The 27,530-nt window shown below is 37.0% G+C and overlaps 2 protein-coding genes across 3 annotated transcripts; one reads left to right on the forward strand and one right to left on the reverse strand.

Moving 5' to 3' along the window:
- Positions 1-6,243: 6,243 nt before the first annotated feature.
- On the forward strand, positions 6,244-22,368 carry LOC148842936 (RNA-dependent RNA polymerase 6-like). Of its 2 annotated transcripts, XM_088957936.1 has the most exons (4): positions 6,244-6,388; positions 11,771-14,624; positions 15,404-16,258; positions 22,145-22,368. In XM_088957936.1, the coding sequence occupies exons 2-4, from the start codon at positions 11,880-11,882 to the stop codon at positions 22,232-22,234; spliced, it is 3,690 nt and encodes a 1,229-aa protein (XP_088814062.1). In that variant the 5' UTR covers positions 6,244-6,388; positions 11,771-11,879; the 3' UTR covers positions 22,235-22,368. The 2 variants fall into 2 exon arrangements, with proteins under 2 accessions (XP_088814062.1, XP_088814063.1); XM_088957937.1 differs by lacking the exon at positions 22,145-22,368 and having other exon boundaries at positions 15,404-16,552.
- On the reverse strand, positions 17,304-27,394 carry LOC148842937 (uncharacterized). The gene is made up of 5 exons (XM_088957938.1): positions 27,178-27,394; positions 24,062-24,175; positions 21,415-21,494; positions 21,125-21,249; positions 17,304-17,625 (listed from the first exon to the last, which is right to left on the reverse strand). Exons 1-5 carry the CDS (start codon positions 27,228-27,230, stop codon positions 17,554-17,556), a joined length of 444 nt encoding a protein of 147 aa, XP_088814064.1. The 5' UTR covers positions 27,231-27,394; the 3' UTR covers positions 17,304-17,553.
- Positions 27,395-27,530: the final 136 nt, after the last annotated feature.

Consider the following 27,530-nt stretch of genomic DNA (forward strand, 5'->3'; position numbering starts at 1 on the left):
TCAAAACTCACCATCCGTTAGAGCACCGTTAAAGTTCATTAACCCAAGTTGTCCACGTCAACCTAAATGCAAGTTTCATGACCAAACTGCCCCTGAATAGTGAGTCATCTTGTTAAACAATTTTTTTGATTGAAGTGCCCTTAAGTGCCCAAACTTCTTTCATATATAAGATTTCTACTTGTTGAGATGAGTCTTTCTTGCTCTCAACATCCAAGGATGAGTCTTTGCTCTCAACGTCCAACGAACCTCTAATTAGTTATTTCACCTTCATTTTTTTTTTCTTCCATTTTTGCTTAATTAGGGCAGTCGTTTTTTCATTGAGCGTGGGGGTGGTTTTTTGTTCCAAAACCACATGTTACTAGTTTCCTAACTAGAAGCGGCTGATGAACACATAGAAACAACAAAATTTCTAGAGCACCCATCACCCACTAAATTCTAAAACGAACAACTTAATTGATTGGGTCTCCATTAGAATATTTTCGTTATTTCTTCCTTTTGAAAAAAAAATGTGGTGGAGAAATTTCATGTTTCAGGACTGAGCAGTGTGTGGATTCCTTTTGGAATGAACATGAATTTGATGTTGTGGTGGGAGATGTAACAATCATAGCAAATCGATCATTGTATGTGGATTTTATATTGCCTTACACTGAATCAAGACAAGCTATGGCGATGCCAATCAAAGATGATCATAGGAAGAATACTTGGATTTTTTTCCCCATGCTTTTGACTTGAGATTTGTAGCCTTCATCTTTATTGGCATTGTGGTTTGGGTTCTTGAACACCGAATAAACACAGAGTTCAGGGGATCACCCGGACAGCAACTTGGAATGATATTTGGTTCTCCTCTCTCTCACTAAAGATGCAAATTAACTATAAAATCTGAAGATGAAGTTGGGTCTAATATGCTGCAAAATATGATATAAAATTAACATTAACAGGTAAATAAAGAGCATCATTCTTCTGATCTATATTGGTTTGACCACATCATCATTCCATGTGGATGAAGCTGGAAAAGTTTTGTAGAAAAGAAACTTAAAGTTTCTAGGTAATTCTTTTCTCATTGTCTCTAACAATATTAAACAAAAGAACTAATTAGTTTAATCAATCACTTATGTTGAAACCGTCTTTAATTAGTTTCATTCATACCTAAACACTGATTAGACAACCGCCACTGGAGGTCTCAACGGCAATGATTTTTCCTTTCTCAAATGGTGGAAAAAGCAACGACAATCATTTTCACGTTCTCAGACGGTGGAAGAATCAATGGCAATTGTTTTCTTTTTCTTGGATGGGAGAAGAAGCAGTAGCAAATGTCAATGGCTTTCCCTTTCTCAAATGGTGGAAGAAGCAGCGGCAATGGTGTTCTCTTCCGTTCAATCTATCAGGGTCTTGGGCTGAAAACGATGGGGGTAAGAGAGGGTAAAATAGTAAATTAGCAACATCCGTTAATCAAGTTGATGTTATCTTACTAACATGGTGAATTTTGGATGTTTTGAAAAGTTATGGTGAATTTAAGAGAATTTGTGAAAAGTCATGATGAGTTTTAGACAAATTCCTTTTTATTTTAATTTCCACATCTAATTAATGAACATAAATCTGAAGGATCACTCTTAAATGTGGGTTGGTGGAATAATGATTTGTTTTGGTTAAAATTGAAGGGTCCATTTGATTCACAGTTGGAATGGAAATAAAAATCCCTTGGAATTGGATTTGGAATGACCCATATTTTATAGCCTGTTTGGTTCATATGGGGATCGGAATCAAAATTGGAATAATCTGGAATGGGATCTCATTCCCAAGGAAGGTGGAGGGAATGGCCATTTCCTCAAATGGGGGAATGCTGTTCCACCAGAAATGAGAACGTGATTCTAATTCTGCCTAACCAAACGATTGGAATCAAAATGGGCCATTACGATTCTGATTCTAGATCCCTATTCCCATGAATCAAATGGACCTTAAAATTTTATCTGAAAATTTGGGATTTTGAATACAATATTATTGCATTCATAAGATGCAAATAACATAATTATTGCATTCATCACGACTGCATGTGCAAGTTGGGTGGGTTGGGTCGGGTTTAAGTTCAACCCAGGCCCAACCCTAAGTATTGGGCCTAAGGCCTGGGCCTGAGGTCAAGTCTGATTTGTCTAACCCATGCAGGTCACCCTTGAATTTGATTCATTCAGGCTAGGCTTTGCCCCAAGCCTGAGTTAAGTTGGTCAGTCAAGCGTAAACTAAAATTTGACATAAATGTATATATGTATGTAATTGGGTTGTATGTATATATGTATGTATGCATGTATGTTTGTATGTAATTGGGTTGGGCTCAAGTTGTGATAAAGTCATACTGGGTTTGGACCAGGTTTGGACTACCTCATAGTTAGGCCTGGGCCCAACCTAGGGAGGACTGAAAATCCATGCCCATCCCATGTAAAATTGCAGGCTGGGTGGATTGGATTGGGCCTGTCCAATCCTTTTCAATAATGGATTTTTATGGCTAAAATGGTCATTACCTTATTTATCTGGGAAATTAAAGAACATGGGTAAATGCACTTACCTAGATAAGTATTTCTTAAAAAAAAACTTGCCCAGATAATTGCATTTACCCGGATAAATAACTTATCTAAAAACAAACGAGCCCTAAATTTTAATAAAGAAACTTGAATAAAGTTGTTTCCCTATGCACCTTTGTTTTCCAAAATCAAGTTCGAGTATAATGCTGAAAAGAGATGATACCGGAAAACTAACATCCAATTAAGCGGAATCATAAAAGAGGTGACGAATAAGGTGGTTTTCATCACAATTCCTGTGCTCCTTTGATTAGTCAAAACTCATCCGATACCAATGCATTTCTGGTATCATAGATTTTTCTTTTTCTTGTCAAAATTAAACACTAAAAAGTGAAATAAAAATAAAATTGGTCAACTCATTTTCTTCTTTTGTCAAGATTCAGAATTTTGTAATGTATAAGTCTTTGAATACACCAAAATGTCTTAAGCACTATAACCCCTCTTAACATATTTATTGGACCTTTGAATTGCGTGATATGCAATTTTTGTGTATAGCAGTGTCAATGCTTTGAACCATCATTTGTATAATAAGCTTTTATTTTTAGACTTTTGGAAATTCAAAGTAAAAAACTAAGGGGACTTTTTACCACATGAACAAGGTTCAAAATATCAATATGCTCAATACGTCGGTATAGGCGTATCGGACGAATTGATACCATTTTTCCTTTACGATTTTTTATTGTTTTTGTTTGAAACAGGTTCAGGGGGGCGGTTTAGGTCTTCTCTACACCCTGAACCGGTCAGATCTCCGATACACCTACTATAGGGGTATATCGGAGAGGTCTCGGAATAATACGTATCAGCCAATATGGGCCGATACGTGTCGATACTTTGAACCTTGCACATGAATGCTTTTATTTTCATTTGTTTTTGAAATTGCCACATCAGCAAAAAAATAAAAATAAAAACATGTTCTTGAATTCTGTTTTTGACCTTTTGTTTTCAAAGGGAAAAAACAAGTTGATTTTGATTTAAAAAACAATACATGTTTTTGGAACCAACAAAATGATGGCTTTTAAAATAAAAAAAAAAATGTTTTCTAATATAAAATTTTGATTTGTGGAATATGATGTCAAATAATCAGGCAAAAACATGTTTCCAAAAAAGCAGATTCACAGATTCAAGAACATGTTTTTGTTTCAGTTTTGAAAATTAAACAAGAAACACACACACATACAATCAAGAACACGTTTTTTATGTTTTTATTTTAAGAAACAATCTGTTTTCAAATAAATGGTTTTGATTTGTTTTTGGACTCGCAACAAGAAATGTTATAAAACACCCCCTGAGATTTCAAATTATAGGCGTTTGTAGTTACAATATGCTTGTGCTTAATTAGCGTACATATATCAACATTTTATTGGATCTTACAGGAGTTTGTTTACCTTGTCCATCCCGTTTTCATATTTGTCATCGGCAAATGAAAAAAGTAAAATAGAAAGCCAAAGCAAGAAGCCCAAAGTAAAAAAAAAAAAAAAAAAAAAAAAAAATCCAGAACCAAAAGCTTATCCAAACATCTCCCCTAATTTTTTTTACGTTACAACGCTTTTCCATCCTTTTTCTCGAAAGAAATAGACCTCTGAATAAAAAAAAAAAAAAGTAGACCTCTAGTTCAATAACCGCAGTTCCCCTCAGAAAGGTTTAGCTCTTGTTTTCTTTAGTTCAAATGGCTGTACAATGATAAACATGCATTTGGTCATCCAAGGTTTCTACCAAACATTTCTCTTATTGGCTTTGCCATATCTTGTTTACGTGGAAGTTATCACAACGAATTGAGATCTGTTCCTCACAGAATGCATCTCACACCAACCTCACAGCGATATCCCACCCTATATTAAAAACATTTCGTATGGGAGGTATTCTCGAAGTGAGGCCAAGACATGATATAAGGTCGGTGTGAGGCGTGCTGTGTGAGGTGCGCACCTGAATCAACTGAAGGCATTTGCATGAAAACCCTACCAAGAGACAGTCAGTATTGAACCCTTAGGCTGAACAGTGTGAAAACATGACTTGGACCTGCTAGAAACGATGGGGTGCTCACTGTGCACTCCCATTACAATTACAATCCTGCACTTGGCCTGGTGCATGCTGAGGTGCACCCCCAATCACAATCCTACACATCAAAGTTTGCACGGCACCTCAGCTCAAATGTGCCATAAACAGCAAGAGCAGGAAATTTGGATTCAGAGAAACTTTGGTGATGTTTGACATCAATGATGATTTCTTGAAAATTACTGTCATGTTGGAGTCATGTTAGCATTCGGGGAATTGGCATTGAAATTTCTGTTTGGTTGGTTGATTTTAGTGATTTTTAGGAAATTGGTCAAAAATTGATTATTGAAGTCAGCCCTTTTCAGGGATGAACTTTTTTTTGGTGATTTAATGATTTCTAGCTGATTTCAATTTTTTGAGGATGATATGGCATCTGACAAGGCATTGAGTAATAACTCTAATACAAAAATAATCAGCCTTTGAAAAGCAGTATCAAACATACTCAAAGCCAATTTCAATATCAAACATGGCTTAGATGATACCAAACAACAAATTTTGATGATTTTTCAAAAATCACTGATTCCAGAAATCAGTTTATGGGTAATTAGCAAGGAGGAATCATCATCAGTGCCAAACATTACCTTCATGTGCACTGCAAGTTAGCATGGATGTGGGGTAAAAGAGTAATTACAATCAATATTCTTTTCATAAAAAAGAAAAGGAGAAAAGATTGGCTGTTTGGAAAAAAGTGGCCTAGGCTGTTTAGCCTGTTTCTTCCTGCGTATATTACTTCTACTTAATTCTTTATTTGTCTTTCTAATTAAAAGAATATTGATTGCATTTACTCTCTTACCCCATACCCATGCCAACATGTCATGCACAATAAAGTTCTATACAACCCAAATTGTTTCTCCAAACAACTGAGCAATTCTCCAAATAAAGAAACTAAGGGCCCATTTAGTTCATGGGAATAGAGATTTAGAATTGGAATTAGAATGGTTCCATTTTGATTGCAAACTTGAGTCGGTTAAAATGGGATTCCGAATCCCATTCTTGGTACAATGATATTCTCACATTTGAAGGAATGACCATTCTGACCTCCTAATAAAAAACCCCAATCCTTATTTCTCTTTATGTGATACCAACAGTACTCCCTGGTAATCATATACATCTTATGGAACCCAATTCCATTTACGAAAAAGCTTAAAAACAGCCAAGTCTGTGTGGAGGTTTTCCCTTTCTTTCTGCTACTGCAAGAGCCACCATAAAGGTTAATGAATTACAGTTAACGGTTACTTCACAGTCAAGATTCAAGTATGCAAAGTCAGTAGCGAGTCAAGCACTTTGTTCTTCTAATTTTTTTTTTTTTTTGAATTCGTACTCAAGCACTTTCTTTGCTTAATTTCTTTGTCCATTCCTGCGTCAATTCTCGCTTTCCTTTCGATTCCATCGCTGTCAAGTCAACACAGTCACTCTCACTCGTTCTCTCGCCTGATTGCTAATCCAAGACTTTGCATTTTTTTTTATGTAACCCAGACTTGCATCCCAAGTAAACAAATTGGAATTTTCACTTTAATTTTTGCTATGAAGAGAAAAGAATCTGATTTTTCCTTGGTTTTTTGAAGACTATAACAGGAGTCTTCTACTTCAGCATTGCACATTCGATACTCTTCTCTTCGTTGTTGAGCTTTGCTTCTCACTCCTCTCTCATGTCCGTACTCTCAACGAATCATTGAATCTAAAAGCTTAAACTGTTAGGTGAAGTCTCTAAATAAGTTCTCTTATACTTTCAAGAATATTAGACAATTACTTGAACGACCAAAGAGGTACTCAGTTGTTCTCTTGCTTTCCTGTTTTTGATCAACCTTTTTGTTGAAGATTTCTAGTTTAGTTTCTGTTGCAAGTTTGGTCTTTTCCATTAATTTGAGTTTGAATGAAAACAGGGTGATGTTTGTTGCATCTTATTTCTTCCCTGAAAATGTTAGTGCGGTGTGTGATCTTCTGTTGCTTGTGTATGAAATTTGGAGAATCAATCTAGTGAAATGGGATGATATTTGTTGCATTTTTTTCACTTCCCTGAGAATGTGGAGTACTGTGATTCCGAAAATTTTGGTATTTGATGCATGAAGCTTTTGGAATTAATATAATGAAATTTGTATTCCACTTTGAAGATGTAGGTGATTTTTGGCAGCATGGCTGTTTCTACTTGAAACATTGCCACATCAGTACCACCTAATCACCTAGGTGTTTTGAGTTTAAATGTGAATTTTCTGTTTGACTGGATCTTAGTTGGCATCCTATGTGACAATGGAGAAATATATTCATACTATCAAAGGTTGATTAATATGAGTTCAAATCAACCCCCCACAAGATTCTCTCCCCCCCGGCCCGAACATCCCCCGTGTATTGGGAATATCTCCTAACGATGACATCATTATTTCTGGTATTATCATCAGGAGATGCTTTCAATACACGACGGGGATGTGATATGGGATGTTATGGGAGGTTGATTGATCTCGATTGATATACACCATTGAAAACCCATAAATCCTACCTCCAAAATAAAGGTTTTTATTTTGTTATTTCTATGCTTCCAAAACCATTTGATACACATTTAGATATTAATTTATGTATAATATTGAGCCAATTATCAGAAAACATTTATTTTTCTTTTTTTCTTCTTTTTATCAAGTTGACGTATGAAATTATGTCTGGGGTGATCGGAAGGAATGCTCGCATCCTTCATGGAATGGAAGAAGATAGATTCAGATGTTTAGAGGTTTCCTTCATGGAATAAGTGAATCTTATTAGCGTTCTTTTGGTAAAGGGAATGAGGGAATTTGGGCTCTTTGCACGTAAGGCTGCAAATTGATCGGGGTAACTTTGAACCCAACCTCAACCCAACTCAAAAAAGTTGGGTTGGGTTGATGATCGGGTTAGGGGTAGGGTTGACAAAAGTCAACCCACATTTACTTTGGATTAGGTTAAGGTGGACTACTTTGAACAGTCCGATCCATCCTGAACCTAACTTTATCATGGTTATTGGTCGTGTGAATTATATTCCCATTCCATATCATCATCATATTCATTTTGTCTTTAACTCATAAGCCCTAAGCCTAATGACCAACTTGTCTTTATTGATTTGATTTTCAAAGAGGGAATCTACCATTTTTCATAATAATCTCTAATCATTGGAAACATTCATCTTTTTCACTTTGTACCAATAAAAAATAATAAATACAATAGAAACATTAAACAAGCAAATACTGATATAGAATTTGTGTGATTTTAAAAGGACAGGAGAAGGGTCAGGTTGGGCCCAATCCATATCCTGGGTTAGGGTTGAGAGATTTTAGATTGGGGTTTTAGAACCCGGGGTTGCACTAGGGTTGATCTCAACCTGGCGTAACTTGGCTCTACTTGCACCCCTATTGATAAGGGTGCAACTTGGCCTGGCCAAACCCAACCTCGACTGACCAGCCCGATTCTGGCCAGACATTGGGTTGGGACTTGGGATTTTCTGAAATTGGGTTGGAAAGTAAAAATCATGTTGAAGTGTGTTTTATGTGTGTATAGCAAGGTTTAAAGTATCAACACGTATCAGTCTGTATCAGCCAATATATATCATTTTGGGAGTTCTCCGATATGACCCTACAGAGGATATATCGGGGTTCTGACCGATTCAGGGGATGGAGGAGCCTTAAACTGACCCCCTAAATTGGTTTTGAGAAAAATATAAAATAAAAATTAAAAAAAAATACCGATATAACATGATACACCCCTACTGGTGTATCGATATTTTGAACCTTTGTGCATAGTATTGACTTTAATGAAACCCAAAAAGACGATCCAAACTGAACATGAAAATCGGGTTACTCAAGTTTGGTTAAGATTACATATTCTGGGGTCAGGTTTGGCTCATCAAGTTGTAGTTCTGGCTGGGTCTGGTTAGTGTTGAGGTTCCCCTCCTTATCCCCTTTATATTGGGTTTGGGTTGATCTCAAGCCAACCCAACTCGGCCGAAGTTTCTCATCAGGTTGCTTTATGGCAGGCCATGAAAGGTACCCTACTCCACTGAATATAGATCCTATCGAGGTCTGCCTGGATTGTTGTTGAAGAGAAGTTATTTTTCAATTGCTTGAGTTCCAAGAATTATTATTTTCTTGGTTTTTCTATATGGAGTCTTTAACAGGACGGACATAGTATCTTTATGGTACATTTCCACATGGAAAATCAAGTGCAAATGAATTGGAATATCTACGAATTAAAAGTTCATTATTTGGGTGGCCAACTCAGCGGTGGTTCAGTCCTAGAAGAAATGCTGATTTGAGTCCTACTACCACTGATTTTGAATGAGTTATTAGTGTGCTGCTGTGTTATTCCCAGAAAATAAAAAAGAATTTATGGTCCCTATGAGCATGCGTTTTAAAATCGACTCGGAGACCGAACCAGTCAGGGGTCCGGTTATCGGGTCGAATGGTTGGCCCGTTCAGACAAAAAAAGTCAAAACCGTTCAAACAGTTAACTGCCTGGGTCAGCGGTTTGTTGATCAAAATCAATGGTATTTTGAGAAAATCCGGTTCTGAGGAAAAATGGAACCAATCACCTGACCGGTTCCTAGTTTTTCCGGTCTGACCGTCCGATCCAGTCCGGTTTTAAAAACCATGCCTATGGATACGATTAAATACAAAAAAAAAGGTTCATTTTTTGGGCGATACTGCTGATACATCATAGTCGATTCGCTGGTTCAATAGTTCAAGGCATCTCTTAAACCACTCTATTTTGAAAATTGATTATCCCGATTTAGTTAGATGATCCTTGAAGGTGAATCTGATAATATGGGAGCCTGGATGTCCTGAAAGCAAAAATCGTTTGAATACTCTAAGAACATTGCATCCAGTTGCACATTAGGAATATCTGTCATATGAGTCTGGATCTACTCCTCATTGAGTGCTCCTCACACTGACCTCACAGCAAGTCTTAGCCATACATCAAGAACATCTCCCATGCTTGTATTTAATACTCATGAAGAGATGTCCCCAATACATGGTGGGATGTGGCTGCGAGGTCATTGTGAGGAGTGCTCGGTGAGGAAAAGATCTCAATTCCGGTCATACATGTATGCTTAAATTCATTAAGAAATGTTGGTCTGGTATCCAAGGTACAAAGGACATGTTTTGGATAAAATGGGTTGGCAAAATACCAACTTACATGTGTGCATGCCTTTACACTAGCACTATTTAAGCGCCTGGTTTTGATGGAGGTCATAAAAGTTATATTTGATTATTAACTTATGTTTTTGTTTTTACTTGCACATGTACATGGCATATGCTTTACACTGTTGGTTTTAAAAGGATTAAACTCGCCTCAAGGGCAAGGCGTACAAAAGTTGCATTTGTGCTGGAGCCTTGAGTTGTAATTTGAGGTTTTTAGGCCCTCAGCAGAGATGCATGGATGTCTCATGCCTCAAGGCCTGATGTCAAAAGAGACGTGATTTTAGAAATGTTAGTCTATTTTTTTATTTTTAATGCATAGCATGTATAGAGAGGTTATTTTGATCAATATCAACTAAGTGATACCAAATGACAATAAAGAATACATGTCTAATGTTCGAATATTTGTTCAATTTGTTTGATGGTTATAGTGATTTATCTATCTACAATTATACGTAGTTTGTTTGTTATGTCTCCATGTGTATAAATTTGTAATACCAAATTTCTCTATTTTGGTTTCTAATTTTCTTTTAATTAGAAATTGTAATGTATCTTATGTTTTTTTGTATTAATAATTTTATATTTTTTTTAATTTTTATTTGTCAATATTAATAGTATTTTAATTTTTCTTTGAGATGTATCATATTTTGATTGAGTTCATATGTTTATTTAATTTGTACTAGTAAATGTGTATGGGCTTTAGACGTGGCATATCTATATCTATAGTAAATGTGTATGTGCTTTAGATATAAATATTCATCATTATCATCCACGCCTTATCCCAATTATATGGGATCGGCTACATGAATCCTATGTTGCTAATCTGTTCTATTTAAAGACATCCATTGTTAAATTTTAGTGCTTAAATCCATTCTTACTACTACCCGTTTCTTTTGGTCTATCCCAAGCTTTTTTAGTCCTTTCAATGTGTAACAAATCATTTATTTTAATTGGCGTAGTTGGTCTTCTATGCATGTGCACAAACCATCTTAGTATACTCTCTCTCCTTTTATCACCTATTGGATCTACTCCTAAGTTGCAATGGATAATTTCATTCATAATCTTGTCATTTCTAGTTTTTCCATTCATTCATCTTAGTATTTTCATTTTTGTTATATTTATTTTTTGAACATGTTGTGTATCGACTATCCAACACTATTCCATACAACATAGCTACCCTTGCAACTGTTTTATAGATTTTTTTTTTTTTTTAATTTAAGTGGTATTCACCCTTCCATTTTGCACCCTTCCATTCACCCTTCCACTTCTAGTTTTTCCATTCATTCATCTTAGTGTTCTCATTTTTGTTACATTTATTTTTTGAACATGTTTATTGACTATCCAACACCTACCTAGCAACTGTTTTATAGATTTTTTTTTTTATTTTTTATATTTAAGTGGTATTCACCTATCACATAAAAGTCCAAATGCACCCTTCCATTTTGTTCATCTTGCTCTAATTCTTTTGGTGACATCCTCCTCACTTTTTTCCCTTATTATGAATAATTGAACAATGGTACCAAAAATGATCATATTGCATTATTTTTTGGTCTCCAATCTTAAGTATACTTTAATTTACATTCCTATTATTGCTAAATTTAATTGTTATATACTTTGTTTTGGTTCTACTTATTTTAAAATTTCTTGTTTCTTAGAAATTTGTCCATAAGTTTAATTTTGAATTTAATTCTTTATTAGTTTCATCAATTAAAACAATATCACCCAGAAACAACATGCACCATGGAACTTCCTCTTGAATATGTTTAGCCAACTCATCTAAGATCAATGCAAATAGATAAGAGCAAAGTGTTGAACCTTGGTGAAGATCTTAGTAAATTTTGTTCTAACACATATATAGATATGCATATGCATTAAAATCATTTACAGTTTACATTTCTTGTTAGTTTTGTTCATTTTGCAATGTTGTGATATTCAAGTTTTTCTCTTCACACTTTCTTGAAATTTTTGTTTACTCATTTTCTCTTTCTCCACCAGCTGCTGGTGTTTGTTCAAGCGAAGATCAGACTGTGTCAATTTGAAGTGCATTATAAGCTTTCATCTTTTTAAGTCAATTTCCTTATTGTTATAAAAAAAAAAAAAAGAAATGAAGGAAGAACCACGGAGGGAAATGGTGTTAGAAGGAACCAAAAATGGCATGGTTGTCAGTCAAGCCAGTTTTGGTGGATTTGACAAAAATGTCACCGCATTAGAGCTCACAGATTTCTTAGAGCAAGAAATTGGAGGTATATGGCGATGTAGATTGAAGACTTCCTGGACTCCACCAGACTCTTACCCTGATTTCGATGTCACAAACATAAAAGAGATCCAGAAAACAGATGACTATGAAAAGGTGAAGCCTCATGCTTTTGTGCACTTCATATCTCCCGAGGCAGCAACTGCAGCGTTAAAGGCTGCTGGACGCTGTGAGCTTGTCATGAATCACCGCCCTCTGAAGGTGAACTTAAAACCTGAGTCCCCATTCCGAATTAACCAGATGAGGAGAGCAGACCCCTTCAAGCTACCTGATTCCTGCATTGAGATTGGATCTCTTGTCGCCCAGGACGAATTCGTTGTTTGTTGGAAAGCACCTTTCGTTGATTTTGTCGTGGATCCTTTTGATCTGAGCTGCAAAATCATGTTCACAAGGGAAACTGCTTTCTCCATTAAGGACAAGCATGCAGTCATCAAATGCGACTTCAAACTGGAGTTCTTTGTGAGAGATATCAACTACATCAAACAATATACACAGTATACAGGGTTATCTTCTTTGGCTATTCTGTTGCAGCTGGCATCTTCTCCATGCATCTATTACAGAACTGCAGATGATGATATCTATGATTCTTTTCAATTTGATATGTTGGATGATGAAGATCCCTGGATAAGGACTACAGATTTCACGCCTAGCAGAGCGATAGGCAGGTGCAATTCGTATAGAATATCAGTTGCACCCCGCTTTGGTCTGAGACTAAAGAAGGTTGTGAACTATCTTAGAGAGCATAGGATACCGGACGAGTGTCTGAGAGGGCTGCTGAGAATCCGAGAAGAACCTGATTTTGGAAAGCTGATGGCAGATTCCTTCTTTAGCATTGACCATGAAGAGGGTTTAAGCTTTGAGGTAATATTCATGGTGAATGCTATCGTTCACAAAGGTATCACCAGCCAGAATCAGTTGTCAAAAGAATTCTTCGACCTACTGAGAACTGCACAAAATGAAGTGAATGTTACAGCCCTACAACATATGTATTCCTATAGGCGTCCAGTGATCAATGCATGCAAAAGTCTGAGAGACGTTCAAACATGGTTCCTTGACAACCCCAAACTTATCAAGAGCTCCAAGGAATCAGACGATAGTGTTGAGGTGAGAAGACTGGTTATAACTCCAACCAGAGCCTATTGTCTTCCACCAGAGGTGGAGCTTTCCAATAGGGTTCTTAGGAAATACAAACACGTTTCTGATAGTTTCCTAAGGGTTAGCTTCAAGGATGAACGAATGCAGCAACTCAGTTGCAAAGACCTCATCTATCATGTCTCTCCTATTGTGAAGGATATTAAATCGAAATCATTTACCCAAAAAACCACCGTTTTCAATAGGGTGAAGACTATTCTGACTAATGGGTTTTCTCTGTGTGGTCGGAAGTATTCTCTTCTGGCCTTTTCATCCAATCAGCTGAGGGACCGGTCTGCCTGGTTTTTTGCTGAAGATAAGAACACCGCAGTCATGGATGTTAAGAAGTGGATGGGGAAGTTTGCTAATAGGAATGTTGCTAAATGTGCAGCTAGGATGGGACAGTGCTTCTCCTCTACCTATGCCACAGTTGAGGTTCCACTGAAGAATGTCAACTTAGGGCTTCCAGATATTGAGAGGAATGGATATGTATTTTCGGATGGGATTGGCATGTTAACACCTGATCTTGCAATAGAAGTTGCAGAGAAGCTGCAATTGACAACCAACCCTCCTTGTGCATATCAAATAAGGTATGCTGGTTGCAAGGGGGTCGTGGTTTGTTGGCCTGCTGCTGCGGGAGAGGAAGATGGCATTCGCCTCTCCCTGAGGCCAAGTATGAACAAGTTCGAGACTGGACACACGACCCTCGAAGTCTGCTCTTGGACTCGTTTCCAACCAGGTTATCTCAACAGGCAAATTATAACTCTTCTTTCAGCACTGTCTGTCCCAGACGATGTATTCTCAAGACTGCAAGATTCTATGGTTTCTAAACTAAACCAGATGCTTGACAATGCTGATGTCGCTTTTGATGTCGTTACCTCGTTGTGTCCTGAGAAGGGAAACACTGCAGCGATAATGTTGAGTGCCGGTTTTCAACCCCAGATGGAACCTCATCTAAAAGGAATGTTGTCCTGCATAAGAGCTGCACAGCTGAGAGACCTTCTGGAAAAATCTAAGATCTTTGTTCCTGCAGGAAGGCTGTTGATGGGTTGCTTGGATGAACTAGCAGTACTCGAGGAAGGACAGTGCTTCATCCAAGTGTCTACCCCTTCATTGGAGAATTGTTTTTCAAAGAATGGCTTTAGGTTTTCTAAGGCAAAGAAGAATGTACATGTTATTGAAGGGATTGTGGCCATAGCTAAGAATCCCTGTCTTCACCCAGGAGATGTTCGGATTCTGAAAGCTGTAGATGTGCCTGGTTTGCATCATCTTGTTGATTGTCTGGTTTTCCCTCAAAAGGGAGAGAGACCGCATACAAATGAAGCATCAGGAAGCGATCTTGATGGGGATCTCTACTTTGTTACTTGGGATGAACATCTTATACCTCCAAGCAAGCAAAGCTGGATGCCAATGGACTATTCTCCTGTGGAAGCTAGAAAGATGCCACGTGAAGTCAATCATCACGTAAGTACTTTATTAATGTAGTTTTATTGTGCTTCATGCTCTTGAGCTCTCAGTTAGCTTATTCAATTCAGTAGCAGGTTTTTTTTTGTCTGGAGATTTTGATTTGAACGGTTGAACCAGATAAAGATTGCGGGCAGTATTAGTCTAGGTGAAAGGATAACCCACCTTTGGATAAGAGGGTGAATTTGGTGCATTTTCCTCGTATGCTTACATCACTAGAAAAGAAATTTTCTGTTGTTTGCTCAAGTTTGGATCTGGTACCAACACAGGGTCCCAGCAGCAATTGCAGCCGTGCATTGGGAACATCTCCCCTGCCCTTCATTGCGAGATGTTCCTGATGTATGGCTGCAATGGCTGTTGGGACCGGATGTTAATACCCTGTGTTGGGGACCAATTCAGACTCTATTTCTTTGTGTTTTTTTTATGCCTGACTCTGTTTCTTCATACTGGTTTATCTGAACATCAGATTTAACTATATATATTTTCTTTTTTTAAGCCACTAAGGTAAGTTTAACTATCTGCCTAAGTCGCACAATCATTGTATTAAGTAAAATGGTTTACTAGATATTCCTACAACCATTTATTGAAATTTGTGTCCAAGTTCGTCCAACTATAATTTCTCTCCAAAATAGCTTTGGTCTGCCAAGTTTTATGTGTATTAATGCAATTTAATACGCCTCTCATGGTCATCTTCCAAAGTGGGGTTTTCATGGTTCTGGAGTTGCAATTGGAAAACAAATGAAGCTACTTCATGGCCATCTACGATGTTTGTTCAACAGGATTTGATAAAATTTTTCATGAAAACAATGGTGAACGAGAAGCTTGGTGTCATCTGCAACGCACATGTTGTTCATGCCGACCTGAGTGAATACGGAGCCTTGGATAAGAAGTGCATCCGTCTAGCAGAGCTTGCAGCCAAAGCAGTCGACTTTCCTAAAACTGGCGAGGTGGTGACAATGCCGCAATCCCTAAAGCCTAAAATGTATCCAGATTTCATGGGAAAGGAGGACTTCTTATCATACAGGTCAAGCAAGATCCTGGGCAAACTCTATCGCAAAATTAGAGATATTGATTCTGACAACGGCATGGCAACATCTTCAGAGATGGCCTGTGTGGCTGAAGATATTTCTTACGATACAGATCTCGAAATTCTGGGATCTGCAGGCTTCGTGACAGATGCTTGGAATCAGAAGTGCTCATATGATGCACAACTCAGAGCTCTTCTGGGCCAGTACAAGGTGATCAGGGAGGAAGAGGTGGTGACTGGACACATATGGTCCATGCCAAAGTATAATAGTAACAAACAAGGCGAGCTGAAAGAGAAGCTTAAGCATGCCTATAGTGTATTGAAGAAGGAATTCAGGCAAGCATTTGAGAGTATGGATGAGACATTTGCACTCCAGCTTACAGAAGATGAAAAAACCTGTGTCTATGAAAAGAAGGCATCAGCATGGTACCAGGTAACCTACCACCCTAAATGGGTCATGAAAACACTGAAATTGAGAGAGCACGAGGATGACAGCATGCCACCAATGCTTAGCTTTGCCTGGATCCCAGCTGACTACTTGGTGAGAATTAAGATCAAGCACCAGAACATGGAAAAGGTGGACATTGGCAAGCCGATAAATGCTCTTGTGAGTTACCTTGCTCGTCAGATGTGAATAGGAGGAACTGAGGCAATTCTCAGCTTCAGGCCCTTAGTCATGCTGGCATTCATTTTGGCCACAAGGCCACTCTGCCATTAGTAATTTCTTTTCTTTTTTCTCCCTTTTGGAACTAAAAAGACTGAATATGTTATGATACTTAGAAACTAGAAGTGATAATATAACTTGTGAGGCTTTAAATCATAATTCTCAAATCACATTCCTTGTGCATTTCAAATTTGAATCCATATCAAATCAATACAATCACATTTCTTATGCTTCTACAATCCGTTCTTCTAAAGTTCTTATATATCAAAAGCTTTTTCTTTCTTTTAAAACATCATACAGTCCAACAGCCACATTTAACAGAGTTAGATTTAGTTCAAATGGAAGTCTGGGTATGTTTTTTCATTCATACTTCATAAACACTTTTGGTGCAGGCAGTGTGCTTGCCTCTCGCTTTCAAGAGTGATCCTTGAAAGACGAGCTTTGCCAAAAGCAAACCCTTATTACAATGAATATTTTTTCTCCGAGTAATATCAGATTCATCATATAAAAAAACCCTGAGCCCGTCCCAGCAACACACAGTGGGCAGTCAGGGATGATCCTAGAATAATCAAATGTTTTTAAGTGTTCTTTTACCCTTTTCCCAAACATTTCAAACCATAGGTTCTATCTGAAATTGTTTTGTTACTGGGATGTTTATAAAATTAGAAATGAGAACAATGAGACACTTAAAGCTAATTTCCAAACATGTCAAACCTTAAGTTCTATCTAAACTAGAAAGCTAATTTAGGATTCTGAAACATGACCAACTTAAATCCTTGAAAATTCATTCTCTGCAAGTGAAGGATTTTTTTTTTCACTTTTCTTTGGGAAAATGAGGCTTGGGAAGAAGGATTTAAGTTGACCTCTTGTCATCCTTGAATGGGTTACATTCAGTTCCTAAAGCTAGGAAGATTTTCCCTGTAGTGATGTCCAAAAGATATGAGGTTATGCACAATCCCCCATTGAACGGTCTACAAGACAAACATCATTTGCAATCACAGTGGAATCTATTCAAGTGAGGATCATCAGGGGAGGCAGAAAGCCTAAAAAATAGAAAAGGTACATATCCTAACAAAGTGGTTACAATGACTTATAACTACAAAACCAATAGTGCTATAAAATTTACAAAGCTTTTCCCTGAGATATGAAAGGCTAGGAAAAAAAAAAAAAAAGCAGGAAATAAGCCAAGGGCTTCTGAATTGTTATCTTGACCAGAACTGAGATGGTTACCTTCACCTTCAGATATCAGTAGGAGGCTTTAACCTTATAAGTCTTCTGATTCTATCTTTGTCTGTGTTCTCCAGCATCCCCTTCCGAATGCAAATAACAGGGTAAAGGTGAGATAAAGCAAAGAAAAAATAACATGGTGAACAGATTTTCATAAACTACAGATAATTTTGATAAAAGCTTTAATGATAACGACTATGAATCAATAATGCCAAGGCATCCACTACCAAATTTTAATCACTAGAAAATAAGAGAACTAAGTCAACTATTTACACGTATAATTCTGGAAAATGTAAATACACATGGATGCAGCACCATACAGGTCCGCATTGCATATTTGATCCATTTATCCAAAATGTCATTTGGTGGATGTCTTATAAAATACTCTTTGTCCGCATGAATTAACCAGATAAGCATCTCCAAAAACTACAACTTATGACTGGACTCTTATTTTTCCCAAGTACCTATATTGGATATGACAAGATATGCATGTTGGTATGGGATAGGTGCTGGATCTGCTAAATCTCTGTCCATTTCCTGATCCATGGATTGGACATGTATCCACTTAATTGGAGAAGCACCAAACAGAAATTATTAACTGGTATGTTTAAAAAAAAAATTAAGCTTAAACATATAAAATACTCAAACAAGAATGTAACTAGTTGACTTAAGCTTAAACATATAAAAAATTAAGTTGATTTATGTGCTTTCATTTCTTGTTGGTATTTCCCTTTTAAGAAATAAATAGAAGAATGTAACTAAACAGAATATAGCTTGCTTAAAAGATTAGAAGTTATATGTTGTTTCCATATATTGGACCAAAATGTTTGATTGATTTTAGCAGTCCCCACAAGATTTTGAGGTCAGACAGATCCAACTTCTAGACACATACCCACAACCAAAGCCATATGACATAGAGATATAACCCATTCTGCACTGTTGAACTAGAATATATCCTTGATAGAATGAGAAACTGAACAAATGATGAAATTGGACCTATGGACTTGAAAATAATGCATATAGCCTCAACAAAACTACTATTAGGTCTGTAAAATTCAAAATTGGTATCTCATATGTAAAACATAGAATGCCACATGCAAAGAACAAAAATCTGTAGCAATTATAAGTTGGTGCAAATATAAGGCTCTTGAAATGTAAACAAAAGGCCAAAGAGGACAGGGTTGAGGTAGTGGAAAATGATCTAGAGATGCTAATTTCACATAAGGCATGACGTGTGTAAAACATAGAATGCCACATGCAAAGAACAAAAAACTGTACCAATTATAAGTTGGTGCAAATATAAGGCTCTTGAAATGTAAACAAAAGGCCAAAGAGGACAGGGTTGAGGTAGTGGAAAATGATCTAGAGATGCTAATTTCACATAAGGCATGATTAGATCCCAAATAGTTGGTCTAAAGCAAGGTTCAAAATATTGATACAAGGCGATACACCAGTAGGGCGTATCAGCCTGTGTCGGTACTGTTTTTTTTTTTAATTTTTTAAAATGTGGTTCAGAGGGGCTGGTCTACCCCCTGAACCACTCGCCGACCCGAAACACCTCCTGTAGGGGCGTACTGGGAAGGCTCCAATACAATTGAACCATACGTGACGATATTTTGAACCTTGGCCTAAGGCTTTGCTGAGCATGTAAAGCATAGATAGGCCATTCTCTCAATTTCGAAATAAGAGGAACAAGGAGACTTGGAGACTGAAAATCCTTTTGAATTTGATAGTTGCTCCAATACTGAAAACACAGTGCAATCAGACCTTAAAAGCCAATCTTAATTCTAGCCAACACCCCTTTTCTCCCTGGATTCTTCATAGATACCTCATCTTTAACTCCTAGTTTCCTACAGCAGATTCTTGGCTATTTCTTTTTCCATGCAGCATTAAACCTCATCTTTAATTCCTAGTTTCCTACAACATACTATTGGCTATTTCTTTTTCCATGCAGCATTAAACCTCCTTTGACTTGAAAACAGTCTAATCAAAGGATGAACCTGTTAAGTTACTGCCTAACGCAGGCAAATTCAAGGTGCCTAACCTCCTGTTACAGAGAAGAAAGAGGTAGAAGAGAGGAAAACGAGAGGGAAAAATGATTTGGAGGATTCCACACCCCGAATTACAATGAGGATGCCTTTTATAGGCTTACAATTGAATCAGGTAGAACATAACTAACTCTCGAGTTGTCACTGGTGGTCACTGTTTTGACATGGTCATCCTTTCCACCTTCTGGAGTAAACTCTCATGTACCTCGGGTCATCTGGGTTCGCTATGGAGTCCATGAGCCTAACAGAACCACTTAAAGACTAGTTGACCGATTAATTACATGAGGTTCATACTGACTGCATCATGCAATAGTTGTTTAATCCCAAGATGCAGCAACCTGAAAGCTGAGACAATTAAGCATCAACTATGTGGACTAGTTTAACTAACAACTATTTGATTTATTTTAAAGTTTGTGTTTATTTCTTACCATATATGAGATATTGGCTCTATTCTTATTTGGACATGGTTTGGCTTAAATGCCTATGATGTCATATGGTAGAGTGAGGAAATATGAGAAACAGAAACAAAGCATAAAACAAAAGAGTAAAAGAGTAGTTCTTTAAGGTCTTATTTCAACTAATCATGTGCTCTTGAGAGAATCTTCCACAAATTAGAATCACAATAGAGAGCTTATAAGAGCAAAGACTGTCCCTTCCCTCTCTTAGCTCATTTAACCCTCTTTCTTATATCTATAAAACAGGGATCTGCATAAAAGTTTCTTAAAAAAGTAATATGCATAAAAGTTACCCAGTACTGGCCCCACCTATCTGGGTCTTGGAAGGGGTGTACTGGATGTGAACCTAACGTTTAGCCTTTTTTTTTCCACAAAATGGCTGCTCTCAAAAATCAACCGACATTCTCAAGCATGTGGTCAGTGTAAGATTTTTACCATTAGATCAAGTAATGATCAGGACCATTCATATTTGCAGTTCTCATTGAAAATTGCCCACCCCCAAACAAGAATAAACCAGGATCATTCATTTGGGTGATGGGGGAGGGCACAGTATTAGGAAGCATGGCATCTCCTACTACAGTACTACCTCCAAACCTATATATGTGGCGTTTTTCAAAATTTTCCTATTTCTTTTGAGGGGGATTCCTCCTTTCTCGGCCCCTGCCTACATGCACAAAATATATAAAAGTCCATCTATTCACTTAAATTTGGTAAAAGGACCATTACCCAATGATGATCTAGGCTATCTATGGTCTTGGGACGAATAGACTGGATGCAGACCTAACATTTGGCTTTTTTTTTTCCTTTCTTTTGTACAAAGTAGCCACTGTCAGAATCAAACCTAGATTCTCAGACATTTTTCCCATGGTTGACTAGTCAACACTGAGGCACTGATGGGTCAACACATGGGAGGCCAAAACAACTAGTCATTCCCTTGCTACATTAATACTACTTCATAGAGTTAAATTTGAAAGTACAAATAAAATAAGCAAATAAAACTACAAATAAAGGTCTAGAACTAAAGATGCTGCAAGTGGTAGAAGTTTTAAAATGGAAATAGATTGTTAGGAATCTCTTACCTTCCAAACAATTTCATCCAAACACAAGCATATCTTTCCATACTTGTCAAGAAACAGGCGCTCAGTTGGAGGCTTTCCACACACATCCTTCACGGATGAGGTTATAACAAAGATTACTTCTGCCACTTGAGAAGCAGACGACAACCATTATAAACAAAGAAAACACCAACCATTTAATTATGAACAGAATACTATTTTTCCTAGCGAGGGAAAAGCTGAAACTTTGATAGGCCCAAGCTATTCCCACCTAAATCTGCAATGTTGCCAGTATTGGAGCTTCAGATACTTACAAGCAAGTTCATCATATTCATCCTTGCCAACAACATAGATACAGACATCACCAAGCATTGTGTAAACAATGTAAACTGACCTGAGGAAGAAAGAAAATGAAAGGGAGAGGCAGTTCAGCCAAGTCCAACAGATGTTAGAAACAAATCAACCAATGGTTGTGTAGAATTCTAAAATCAGCAAGCATATGCACATCATACTTGTTGGGAACATTTTCAGGTGGGAAAATCACATTAGTTAAAGCTAGCTTTCCCAACCTCACTATCAAATATCCAAACCTCTCTTTTCACAGCCCCATTTTTGCATACTTGAGAAAAAAAGTCCCATGGAAAGTTTGTAAGAACAGTAGAAGATGAGAAAGATTAACAGACCAAGGCCCACAAATTAGGAGAGAAATAGCAGGATTGATTGTATTTGATTGAAACAAAAGCTCCTTACCAGCCAAAAACATGGATAGTACGTCAACAGGTATATTGCCACCTTTGTCTACAGCAGATAATTATTTTTTCCTTTAAATTGGCATAATAATAAAATTCAGGCCTTTTGTTGGGAAGTCTTCCTTGGAAATATAAACATCTGTGACATGCTGCAGAAAAAAAGGCCAAATAAATGCCTTTCCCCTCACTTGCTCATCCTCTGTAAATGCAATGGTGAAACTGTTTCCCATATCTTTTTATTCTGCCCTTTTGTGCTTTGTATTTGGGAAAATCATTGTTCTCACTTTGGTTGCAGGTGGACTCCTCAGGAGGTGGTAGGCCTCTTTGGTCCAAACTTCATGAGACAGCCAAAGAAACGAGAAAGATTGCTGTGAAAAATAGTTAACTTGGAAGGAAGTGGCTTTATCATCCCAAGGAAAGAGTTTTTATAGATTGGAGAACCCCCAACAACCAACTTTGTGAAGCTTAATTTTGATGGAAGTTTCTTTGGTAATCAGGTTGTGGCTGGGTTATGAGGTGTCTTCAGAGATTCAGAAGGAAAGGTGCTAGCTTTGTATTTAGGGCCTTTAAAAAATGGTGATGCACTGACAGCCGAACTATTTAAACTTCTACATGGACTAAAATTTGCCAAGCATTTTGGGTTCCTTAATTTGGAAGTGGAAGGGGACTCTTAGGTGGTCATTTCTTGGACAAGATGTAGCATCCAAATCCCTTGGATCTAATAGGCATACAATTCGGGAGATTGAGAGCCTTGCAAGGGAGTTGAATGTTTCCTTTAAATGGGTGAGAAGAACAGCAAATGGGATGGTGGATACTCTAGCTAAACAAGGGGCTGTAAGGCATCAAATGTTTTGGGCAAATCTGTAAACTTGTGAACGGGAGGAAGAACCTTCCCACCCTGTTGTAATCTTCTTAATTGGGTCTAATAAAATATTCTCTTATCGATCAATATATATATATATATATATATATATATGTATGTGCCCAACAATTTCCTAACTCTATTGGATCAGTTACATGAATCCTGTAGCCGAGAAAAAAGCCTATAAATGGAAAATGAGGCATTGAGAAATCTCCATAAAAGTTATGATCAATAGGGACTAATGTATTATAAATGCATATGCAGAATTTTAAATATAGAGATATCTATGACCTTTGAACTAGAATCTATATAATTCAATCCAAGATTCCTTTTCTTCTTTTCTTCTATTTTTTGTGCCCATGTAAAACTAGAGAGATGCAAAGAAACATGTGAACTTGTGGGTTGTCATATTAGTCAAAGATTGACAATGTGTCAGAAACATGTAGAAACAGGACTGTAAACCTCTTTTAATACGGAACATAAAGGAGACAATATTCAAAGTTATTTTGCGAGTTATTTAAACCTCAACTTGAAATGAGAGAAAAAACTATTTCAAGTTCATCATTCAACTTGCAGATTAAATTTGAGGAGTAAAAACTTGTACATTTGGTTTTATTTTGGTCACATTAAATAGGTTAATCAATTATATCTAACAAAACCAAGGTGGGCCATTCAGACATCAGTTCAGCAAGTTAAGGCAGATTTACATAATTCATAATGAGTCAGAAGATCAATTTTTAGAAGGCTTGTTAGGAGTTGTAGTCAGTTTTGAAGTCACTCCATCTAGATGTACAAGTTGGAGAATGCTTAGGTGCCTTTAGATTTAGGGTAAAAAGTTAGTATGAAACCTAAATTATTATGGTAAAGAAAATGACAGGACTGAAAATAAAATTTCCCTCTTTTAGCTTCTTTTCTTCAAGAATGATGCTCAAGAATTTTTCTGATTAGGTGTGATTCCACTAAAAAACCTAATATTGAGTATGATGCTACATGAATCCTGCTCTGCCATTCCATAATGTTCAGTGACATATCCATTGTAAAATTAGGGACCCTTAGGCCATTTCTCACTACTTCAACCCATGTCGTTTTTGGTCTGACCTTAGCTTTCCTACCCCCTTCAAATTGTAATAGATCACTTCTTACTGGTGCTGCAGATGGCCTTCTCTGGATGTGCCAAACCATTGTAGTCTACTTTCCTTCATTTTATCACTTATTTGAGCTACTCATAGGTTCCTTCAAACAAGTTGATTTTTTATCCCATCCTTTCTAGTTTTCCAACACATCCATGTCAAATAAACAGATAAATATGAAGTAAATTTTCAAACTAATGATTAAATTGGAATTGCATACTTGTGTGAAGCCACGAAAAGCTCTTCACTTTTGGCACCCTTGAGGTTATCTGCTCCCAACTTGACTAAGAAAGTTCGCCAGTGCAACCTCTCCTCAGCTGGAACCCCATGAAAACTGCAATATGATATGTAAGTCATAAGTGGATGCTCCAAGTATCACAAAGAAAAATCAGATTAAGCAACAATCTTTGTTGCAAGAATATTATTTCCATTCTAATCTAAACTGAATAGTTAGTTTCAGTGACTCTTAAAAGAAAAGGCCATGCAAATAGATGCATATTTGATGCTTTTAAGTTGAAGAGGGGGGGATGTTATATAAAGGACTGGAATGATGAAGATGTTGAAGAATTGGTGGGGCTGCTTGAGTACCTCAAATATATTAATCTGAAGCCCAATATTGTGGACAAAAGCTTTAATCATGTGATAGTTCACATGAAGCCTTCCCATATACTTCATTTGGTGTATTTTTGGTAGCTGAACCCTTTTTCCCAGGTACCCATTCTAGTTTAACTGTTCCATCATCAATCCTTTCACTGTATACAGATATTTTCTATACAACTTCAGCCACTGGTGTATATAGCACTGATTCTAAATGATGAAAAGCCAGTTGTCATTCTGCTGCATAAGTGCCTCTTTGATGCAATATGGTTTTTCATAGCATCACAGAACATTCCAAGCAGCGTTACAAAGCATCATCTTTGTTAGCAGCATGGGGGCCCAAAGAAGCAGCAAATACGACAGTGAGGCCCCCCTTTCCATTTCTTGGTGTATATGGAAGCTAACTAGTAAGTGGTAACTACTAGAACTTTTGAGAACAAAACAAGGTCTCATGATGCAGTTTTCACAAAGTGAGAACTCCCCACCCTACCAACTCACCCACAAAAAGTCAGGTATTTTTTCTTTTTCTTTCCTTTTTTTTTTTTATATATTTGGGGGGAGGGGGAGCAATGGCCGATGGGACCATCTTAAGGAGGAATTTGAGAAAAATTCCTTTACCAATTTTTCTTCAGACTGGATGACATTGGTATATACTTCCATTGGTCTTTTAGGGTGTCTTCAGATTGGAGCTGAGAAAAGGTCTTATGGATATTGTAGGGATTTTGGAATTCTGTCCTTTTCACTTTCTATAGTAATATTATGACATACATACAAAAACTGACTCTTATGGAAAAGAAATGCATACTATTGTCTTAAAACATCCTATTCCTGCCTTATCCCATGGTAGGTTTCTTAGTCAATTCTTAGGAGAGAAGCTTGTTTTTGTAGGAGCTTTTTGGAAGATGAATGGTGGAGAAAGAATGTACAGTATTCTGCCAAGAGAATGGATTCTCTTGAAGTTTTGAGAACTAACTAAAGGGGGCAATTTTGGTGGTTTCTATGGTTTGAACAGAAACCGGTTAATGAAAGTAATAAAGGAAAACTTATGTAGTTAACAAACTTTCAAAAGAAGTATATATCAATTTGTATCAAGTGAAACAAGAAGATTGGAAAAACAAACAAAGACACAGAGCATCTACAATCATGCTAAAGCCTTTTTAGAAATCAACTTTAGGGTTCAGTAAATACCAAGGGATTGCCGCAGTAAAATTGTCATAAACCCAATTGATCTACTGAAATTTGGAATAAAATCTCAAAACAAGAAGAAAGAAAGGAAGTTAACCACAGAACTTAAATGCTAGAGACTATGGGAGTTAACAAGAGCTAATTTAGCTTGAAGGGGCACCAGGTGAAATTTCCCCATCATGGTAATGATGGTAATGAAAACATTGCCACCACACCACACCCTCACCAACTAATGCATATCAATCCTTTAGTACAGCCTTCTATGAAGTAGTCATGCTAGCTCATAAAGAGAAGTCCACCCCAAGAACCATGCCATATATCACCCCAAAAACAAGTTCAGTCTCCAAAACCAACTCAAAAAAAGACAATTAAATATATTGAGTTAGCTGAATTTTTCAATACTCCATGCCAAATAGAAAACCATAAATGGTGGAAACAGGTGGAATTTCCTCAACATGTTATCTAATCCGTATTTCTTTGTAATTTTTATCCTCCATAATTTGTTTTTGCTCATTGCCAAATCTCCACAACCACTTTCCAATAAACCCTTGAAATTCACATCTTAGAACACTAATCCCTCATTCTGAAAGAAAATTGCCTAAAATTCCGCAATGGAACTATATTATATCAAGTAAATCATTTTCTACCCTCCATAAGAATAAATGGTATTTCTTTCTAACAAGAATGATATGTTCAAATCCATTTACGAAATGTATTCCACAACATCATAGATGGAGGCACCAAAGACTTTTGCTGCAATGTTTCATGGGTCAGCTGCATTAAGATCACTCTTTTGGTTTACAGTTCACGATCCTTTGAGCGAGATATCACAACCCCTACTTTACCTTACAATGAAGCAATATATTCACAAACATTTCCAAGAACTACTAATCTGAATTCATTAGCAAGTTATTACTGATTGTCCATTTTAATTTCCATCTACAATATGGAAAATCAATTGTTCATGCTGGGCATGCTGAACCAAGTTGGTCCATACACCAAAACCTTTCCATAAATTTGATCAACCACCCACCAGACCCAATCGGCCATAATAAAAAAGCAAGCCAAAAACAGTAGTTCTCCTTCAATATCAATAAACAATGACCTCTCTAGAGATCTACGTCATCTTCCAATTCACCATAATGAAGTGTTCGACAAAATTAACAAATTACTCATTTGCAAAACCAGCAATGCATCCAACGCTCATCTCTCTGAAATCAATGTTTCTTATTGTCTTTTAACGGACCAAAAATAGTTAAATAATACACGAAAAGAGAAAGAAGAATGTCAAAAACCATTCGTAAAGGAAAAAAAAAAAAAAGAAAGAAAATTTATTTCTGGCTGAGCATGCATTCAAGTTCGGTCAAATCTAAATAACACATATAAAGTTATTTACAAGAACACCAACCAAAAGAAAATTATATTATTAATTTCGAAAAAAACTAAGAAAAAAATAACGCTGAAATAGCGAAATCCATAAACGGAGAATGCAAGAGACGAGATCTGCTGATGAAATGATAGATCAAAGAAACGGACGGTGGACATCTTGCTTACCGTTCGATAAGGATATTGCCTTCCGAATTGGAGAAGAGAACTGCGAGCAACATTTTTGATTTCTTCTCACTCGATGTTCTCCTACGACCCAGATCTTCACTTCCTTCCTGTCGTTCCAGGAGCTATTTTCTATTTTTCTTCCTCGGAGAATTGGAGATTTGATCTGGTTTTACATAACTACAAAAATACCCTTCACAATTTTATTGTATTACCGCAACACCCAAACTAAACTGAAACTTAACTACTTAAGTTGGGCTGGGCTTTTCTTTTAAGCCCTTGGGCTAAGATCCAAAAGTGGAAATGCCCATTCCAATCTGGGCTCGTGGATCCAAATCCAAATCACCTTGGTTAGT

Source organism: Nelumbo lutea, chromosome 8, assembly GCF_056320005.1.
Source record: "Nelumbo lutea isolate HS-2025 chromosome 8, American lotus-T2T, whole genome shotgun sequence".
In the NCBI taxonomy this organism is placed as follows: Eukaryota; Viridiplantae; Streptophyta; class Magnoliopsida; order Proteales; family Nelumbonaceae; genus Nelumbo; species Nelumbo lutea.

Excerpts from the sequence above, each read along its gene's own strand:
- LOC148842936 (XM_088957936.1), top strand. The coding sequence starts at position 11,880 with ATGAAGGAAGAACCACGGAGGGAAATGGTGTTAGAAGGAACCAAAAAT. Across the intron at positions 14,625-15,403 it reads CACGTGAAGTCAATCATCAC|GATTTGATAAAATTTTTCAT; the intron begins GTAAGTACTTTA and ends TTTGTTCAACAG. Across the intron at positions 16,259-22,144 it reads GCAAGCCGATAAATGCTCTT|GTGGACTCCTCAGGAGGTGG; the intron begins GTGAGTTACCTT and ends CTTTGGTTGCAG.
- LOC148842937 (XM_088957938.1), bottom strand. The coding sequence starts at position 27,230 with ATGTTGCTCGCAGTTCTCTTCTCCAATTCGGAAGGCAATATCCTTATC. Across the intron at positions 21,495-24,061 it reads CTTTTCGTGGCTTCACACAA|GTCAGTTTACATTGTTTACA; the intron begins GTATGCAATTCC and ends TTTCTTCCTCAG. Across the intron at positions 21,250-21,414 it reads TGAATATGATGAACTTGCTT|TGGCAGAAGTAATCTTTGTT; the intron begins GTAAGTATCTGA and ends CTGCTTCTCAAG.